This window comes from Anguilla rostrata, chromosome 1 (assembly GCF_018555375.3).
Source record: "Anguilla rostrata isolate EN2019 chromosome 1, ASM1855537v3, whole genome shotgun sequence".
Classification (NCBI taxonomy): domain Eukaryota; kingdom Metazoa; phylum Chordata; class Actinopteri; order Anguilliformes; family Anguillidae; genus Anguilla; species Anguilla rostrata.
The window spans coordinates 4,260,999-4,268,329 of NC_057933.1; the positions used below are offsets into that span (position 1 = coordinate 4,260,999).

The 7,331-nt window shown below is 52.1% G+C and overlaps 1 protein-coding gene across 2 annotated transcripts in view; it reads right to left on the bottom strand.

Moving 5' to 3' along the window:
• slc9a1a (solute carrier family 9 member A1a) overlaps window positions 1–7,331 on the bottom strand; it is a 65,155-nt gene that overhangs the window by 7,421 nt on the left and 50,403 nt on the right. For both annotated transcript variants that reach the window (XR_010323836.1, XM_064297009.1), the window contains exons 7-11: window positions 5,167–5,237; window positions 3,589–3,765; window positions 2,732–2,846; window positions 2,125–2,226; window positions 458–539 (exon numbers count right to left, since the gene is read on the bottom strand). Coding sequence is in view for 1 of the 2 variants with exons in the window: in XM_064297009.1 (XP_064153079.1) it covers window positions 458–539; window positions 2,125–2,226; window positions 2,732–2,846; window positions 3,589–3,765; window positions 5,167–5,237 (547 nt within the window). In the remaining variant the exon portion in view is untranslated. The remainder of the gene's footprint in view (window positions 1–457; window positions 540–2,124; window positions 2,227–2,731; window positions 2,847–3,588; window positions 3,766–5,166; window positions 5,238–7,331) is intronic.

Below are 7,331 nucleotides of genomic sequence, written 5' to 3' on the forward strand. Positions count from 1 at the left end.
CGCATACACACACAAACACACGCACACACACACACACACATACACACACGCCATACACATATGCGCGCACGCATGCACACACACGCGCACACACACACAAACATACACATGTGCAGGCACACATACACACACACGTGCACGCACACACATGTAAGCACACACACATTCAATCGTTAATAAAGATTGGTGCAAGTTAACTCATTAACCCGAAAGCATTCATTTTAAGGCAAAAAAACGTCCTCTAGCAAGTAAAGAGGTAAAGAATGTGAATGTTCAGCTAACCGTGCATACGGGAATAGCACTGGGCTAACGTGCTTTAAAGGCATGATGGGAACATGACCCTAAACTGGAACAAGGGGGTCACTATTCAAAATAAAGGGGTGCATGTCAAACACATGGTCATCTTTTTAAAAACGGGGGGGAAAGGAGGAAGTGCCCGGGCCTCCGCCCCACCCACCTGATGCCAGCCTGGACCTGTTCATGGTGGGGGAGTCCGGGGGCGCGGCCGGAACGGTCAGGTAGTTATTCATCCGGGTCAGCTGTCAGGAGGATCAGAAAACACACGTTTTAAAATCAACAGCAACAGCAGGGTCGGTTACCATGGAGACACTTTACCCAAGCCTCCTGCAAAAAATAAATAAATAAATAAATAAATAAATAAAAAAACAACTCAGGGAGAGTAGCTTATTGAGTAGCTAATACTGTAGCTTATTCTTCTGCCTAGTTGGCTTTGCAGAGGTTAGGTCAGAATAGTGTTCACTGTGTGAACTGTGTTCCTGGCTAGAAATAGCTGTACAAAATAAGTATTGTACCTTACTGAACCTGTGTTTAGCAGTTGTCTATGACCATGAAATGCACTTTTTGTACGTCGCTTTGGATAAAAGCGTCTGCCAAATAAATGTAATGTAATGTAATGTAATGAGAGGAAGAAAAAGAAAAGAAAAGAAAAAGGTAAAGTTCTGCAGTCGAGAAGAGAATTAGATCCAACTGTGAAAAAGAATAAGAGAGCAGTCTCTCCGACAGAACACACATTTACCCGCCCAATCAGATAAAGGCTCTTTCCGCTGGAAACGCCCCCCCCCCCCCCTCCGTCCGTCCCCCCCTTAATCAGCCCTTCCAGGAAGAAGCCCAAGCTTCAGGTAAAAGTTATCAGCGAAACAGAAACAGGCACAAACACGCCCCAAGTTAAACCAATCTGTGCAGATAATCAGCTTAGCCACGTAATGGGGAACTCAGGGACAGAGAGATATCAGAGGAGCCCCCACAGGGTAGGGGAAACTGTGAAATGACGCCATTATGGCTCCTAGAACAGAGCACTGAGGAGCCGCCACAGGGTGGGGAACTGTGAAATGCCGCCATTATGGCTCCTAGAACAGAGACATGAGAGCCGCAACAGGGTAGGGGAAACTGTGAAATGACGCCATAGCTCCTAGAACAGAGCACTGAGGAGCCGCCACAGGGTAGGGAAACTGTGAAATGCCGCCATTATGGCTCCAGAACAGAGCACTGAGAGCCGCCACAGGGTGGGGGAAACTGTGAAATGCCGCCATTATGGCTCCTAGAACAGAGCACTGAGGAGCCGCCACAGGGTAGGGGAAACTGTGAAATGACGCCATTATGGCTCCTAGAACAGAGCACTGAGGAGCCGCCACAGGGTGGGGGAAACTGTGAAATGCCGCCATTATGGCTCCTAGAACAGAGCACTGAGGAGCCGCCACAGGGTAGGGGAAACTGTGAAATGACGCCATTATGGCTCCTAGAACAGAGCACCAAGGAGCCCCCCCAGAGTAGGGAAAACTGAAATGACGCCATTATTGCTCCTAGAACAGAGAACTGAGGAGCCACCACAGGGTAGGGGAAAAGCTGAACTGTAATGTAATGTCAATCAATGGTAGAGTACTCTGTAAGGTTATGAGCAACCTGGTCACCATAAATAAGGCTGTATGTATCCCAGTCAGGCTGACAGAAGAGCAAGGTTATGATGACCAACCGGGTCAGGCTCATAGCACAAATAAGTGCACCTTGGTCTGGGTCACGGTACAGTAAAGTTATGGCCGGCCTGGTCCGGCTCACAGTACGATACGCTCACTGGCCTATAAAATAAGAGCGCAGGCCTCAGCTTACCCTCTTCTCCATCTCCTTCACGCGCTGCTTCTTGACGAGCAGGTCAGTCAGGCCGTCCTCGAACGGCTCGGCCACCAGCGTGTGTCTGTTGTAGGAGCGCAGCTGAGGGGGCGGAGCAGAGGGAATGTCACTCAATCAACCAACCAATCAAATTTGATTTAATGTACACTTAATGATCACTCTGCAAATCAAATTAGGTTTACACAATTCATGTCCCACAAGATTATAGCAAATATTCTATTAATATTACATAAACAATTACTGGATTAAATTAATGATATGCAAATAACATTTTATGCAAACATCATTTTAAATAATATAAAGTAAACACAATCTTGTCAATTCTCTCTGCTTTGTGCACTTGACTAATCTTTTTTTTCCCCCCATCGGTTCAACTTTTCCACGAATTGTCATTGACTTTTTAATGGCGTTTTAAAACGCGGGACGCGGGCAGAGTTGGCGGGCGGGACGCGGGCAGAGTTGGCGGGTGGGACGCGGGCAGAGTTGGCGAGGGGGACGCGGGCAGAGTTGGCGAGGGAGATGCGGGCAGAGTTGGCGGGTGGGACGCGGGCAGAGTTGGCGGGCGGGACGCGGGCGGCCGGCTCACCCGCTGCCGGGTCTTCTGCAGGTTGGCGCGCAGGATGTTGCGGATCTCCTCCTCGCGGCTCTTGGACACCTCGGGCAGCGCCCGATCCAGCACCAGCTTCTTGGGCTGGATGTTCCTGCACAAGGGGGGGGGGGGGGGGGAACGAGACCGGGGTCATGTGGTGCGAAGCCAATCAGGAGCATGAAGGACTGCAACCTGTCCACATGCATCCGACTGGGCCTTTCCCCCCTGCGTCTGACTATGACTTTCCCCCTGAATCAGACTGTGACTTTCCCCCTGAATCAGACTGTGACTGTTCCCCCTGAATCAAACTCTGACTGTTCCCCCTGAATCAGACTGTGACTGTTCCCCCTGAATTAGACTGTGACTTTTTCCCCTGAGTCAGACTGTGACTGTTCCCCCTGAATCAAACTCTGACTGTTCCCCCTGAATCAGACTGTGACTGTTCCCCCTGAATCAAACTCTGACTGTTCCCCCTGAATCAGACTGTGACTGTTCCCTCTGAATCAGACTGTGACTGTTCCCCCTGAATCAAACTCTGACTGTTCCCCCTGAATCAGACTGTCACTGTTCCCTGTGAATCAGACTGTGACTGTTCCCCCTGAATCAGACTGTGACTGTTCCCCCTGAATCAGACTGTGACTGTTCCCCCTGAATCAGACTGTGACTGTTCCCCCTGAATCAGACTGTGACTGTTCCCCCCGAATCAGACTGTCACTGTTCCCCGTGAATCAGACTGTGACCGTTCCCCCTGAATCAGACTGTCACTGTTCCCCGTGAATCAGACTGTCACTGTTCCCCCTGAATCAGAGAGGGTTGATCAGCGCAGATCGTGAGAGAGGAGGCCGGACACTCACTGCATGGACACTGTGGACGGCACGTTGGAGGGCAGCTTGACCCCGCCCCCGCTCTCCACCAGCTCGATGGCCTGCTTCATCTCCATCTTGTGGTAGAAGGCGATGAGCTGCGGCTCCTTGGAACGCTCGCCCGCGATCAGACACTTCTTTATGTACTTCTTATTGAAGCGGTTCAGCCTGAGGGTGAGAGGGAGGGAGGGAGAGAGAGAGAGAAAGAGGGAGGGAGAGGGACAGAGAAATAAGAATGGGGTGAGAGAGAGAGAGGAGAAAGAGGGAGGGGGGAGTGACAGGGAGGTAGAGAGAAAGGAATGGAGTGAGAGAGAGGAGGGGGGGAGAGGGGGAGTGATAGGGAGGGAGAGAGGGACAGAGAGTGAGATGCGGTGAGAGAGAGGGAGAGAAAGGGACAGAGAGATGGGGAAAGAGGGAGGGGGGGAAGGAGGGATGAGAAGAGGAGGGAGAGAGCAGAAGTCAAATGGAGGGATAGGAGGCAAATAGGGAAAGAGAGAGAGAGAGAGGGGAGGATGCAGGAAGAATGGAGGGGGGGGATTCTGTCAGAAACACAATGGGGTTGAACAGCAGCCCCCCCCTCACCCTTCAAGCATTGCTGCACCCCACCCACAGATCACCCCTCAAACCCAAAACCCTGTCAGCACCCCAACATCTCACCACCCCCCTCCCCCCCTCGAAGAATCTGCACAACAAGCTCCCACTCCAAAGCACTGCATGGCTTCAGAACCTGCCCAAACACACGGACCCCCCCTCCCCCCGCCCCTCCCTCTCTGCCCCTGAATCATGTATGCTCTAAGCTACCCTCACGCCATGCCCCCCCCCCACCCCTGTACCATGTATGCTCTAACCCCCCCCCCCCCCCCGCGAAAGGATCTGCACGACAAACGCCACACCAAAGTACTGCATGTGCCTCAGACCCTGCCCTACCCCGCACGCCATGCCCCCCCCCCACCCCTGTACCATGTATGATCTAAACCCCCCCCCCCCCGAACCCCCCCATTATGTCCCTGTCCGCGGCATTCTTCAAACACACAGCACACATGCCCTCTCACGAGCGGCTGCTGTGATCCATCACCACCCCCCCCACCCCCCCCTTCCCGGGTAAGAAAAACCATCCGCACACAGAGGCAGGAATAACCGTCCAATGGTCTGGAAAAATCTGGGGGGGGGGGCGGGGGGGAAGGGGGGGTGAGCAATGCTGGCCGAAAGCCTTACCCACACACGCACACAGCGTGACACGAGCGCGAGGGACATTTTCATTCCCGTCTCAACACGCCGTCAACAAACGTGTCGTCCATCAACTTAGCGCAAGCGATGCACTGCGCATGAACATGGACGATCTTGCTCGCTCTCGTTAAACGTTGCATTGCTCTGCTCTCAGGTCCGCTAATGCGATCACAGCCATTGAATTTCACATGAGCGCCGACAGGCCTGTGATTGGATGCGTGTTTGGGTCCCAGCATTAACAGTCTTGGAGAACAGTGATGCATGTGTGCTGGTTTTACGTGACCACAGACGGGCACATTTTAGTCTTCAGCTGAATGCGTTGTGGGCAGACGGGGCACCTACTTGTCCTTCCAGTGGTGATGTCCATAATGGCCGCAAATGTCTTCTATGCCCGTCAGGAGGTGGTCCAGGAACTACGAGAGAAAGAGAGAGAGAGAGAGAGAGAGAGGAGAGAGGAGAGAGAGAGAGAGAGAGAGAGAGAGAGAGAGAGATTGCATGATTCGCAATTGAAGCATTTTGAGGTTTTTCGTGGAATTTCACATACCTTGCATGCTCAGTTTATCTTTCCACGTAGTGTAAGGCAGGGCTGCCCAACCCTGTTCCTGGAGATCTACAGTCCTGTTGGCTCACACTCCAACCCTAACAAAGCTCACCTAACGCAACAGCTAGAGCAGGGCTGCTTAAACTTGTTCCTGGAAATCTACAGTCCTGTAGGTTTTTTTACTCCAACCCAAACAAAGCTCACCTCACACAACAGCTAGAGCAGGGCTGCCTAACCTTGTTCCTAGAAATCTACAGTCCTGTAGGTTTTTTACTCCAACCCAAACAAAGCTCACCTCACTCAACAGCTAGAGTAGGGCTGCCTAACCTTGTTCCTGGAGATCTGCAGTCCTGTTGGTTCACACTCCAACCCAAACAAAGCTCACCTCACACAACAGCTAGAGCAGGGCTGCCTAACCTTGTTCCTGGAGATCTACAGTCCTGTAGGTTTTTTTACTCCAACCCAAACAAAGCTCACCTCACTCAACAGCTAGAGCAGGGCTGCCTAACCTTGTTCCTGGAGATCTGCAGTCCTGTTGGTTCACACTCCAACCCAAACAAAGCTCACCTCACTCAACAGCTAGAGCAGGGCTGCCTAACCTTGTTCCTGGAGATCTGCAGTCCTGTAGGTTTTTTACTCCAACCCAAACAAAGCTCACCTCACTCAACAGCTAGAGCAGGGCTGCCTAACCTTGTTCCTGGAGATCTACAGTCCTGTTGGTTCACACTCCAACCCAAACAAAGCTCACCTCACTCAACAGCTAGAGCAGGGCTGCCTAACCTTGTTCCTGGAGATCTGCAGTCCTGTTGGTTCACAGTCCAACCCTAACAAAGCTCACCTCACGCAACAGCTCAAGATCTCATTCAGGTGCCAGTTAGTCAGACCAGGTGTGCCAAATGGGGGTTGAAATGAAAGCCTACAGGACAGCAGAGCTGTAAGGGACAGGGCTGGGCAGCCCTGGATTAAGGCACTGAATAATACAGGTGACATTATTTCTACAGAAGGTATCGCTTTTTTTTTTGCGAGCTCTCATCGATGCTCAGTTGCCCAGACAACGGCACCGCGGCGGGCAGGAGCCGTCTAGAAGGCAAAGCGTTGGCGTGAGAGACGTGGGTAACAAAACCTGCAAAACCTCCCAACACCGCCCCTCGAGACGCCTCCCAGAGACTTCCTAAGAGACCGCTCCCTACCCTCCCTACCCTCTCAACCCTCCCTACCCCTCAACCCTCCCTACCCTCCCTACCCTCAACCCCCTACCCTCTCAACCCCTCACCCTCCCTACCCTCTCAACCCCTCACCCTCCCTACCCTCAACCCTCCCTACCCTCTCAACCCCTCACCCTCCCTACCCCCTCAACCCTCCCTACCCCTCTACCCTCCCTACCCCTCAACCCTCCCTACCCCCTCAACCCTCCCTACCCTCTCTACCCCCTCATTTTTCTTTTACTCACAGGTGACCGAGAGACTTCACTGCTGTTCTTCTGAATAAAGCACAACTGGCTGCCATAGCAGACACCGGCTTACAGAACGAGCGTAATCCCTTTCAGAAAATAAATAACCGATTAAATGAATAAATAAATAATTAAATACATTTGTATGACATCAGCGTACAGATGCTGACTGGCCTCATTAAGGACAGATGCGTCAGTCCAGGCACTCGCGTCACCCGTGCCAGGAAGTCAGCCATCATCTGAGTAACTGTCATCCAGAGAGATCAGCTGACCTCATGACTACACCAGTGTAGTATCAGCTAAAAACAAAAGTCATATTTCCACCGCCAAAACTGCGTTATGCTGCAGTTAGTTACTCTGATGGACTGAGGGGCCGTTTCTGTGCGAACACCAGACGCTGGGACACTACAGGCCACAGCAGCATTCTGCTACAGCAGCAACTCCTTCCAGGGGGCTGGAGGTCCAGGACAAATGGTCCGTAGGGTACTGGCCCTAATATTTACAGGTACTCTCTGC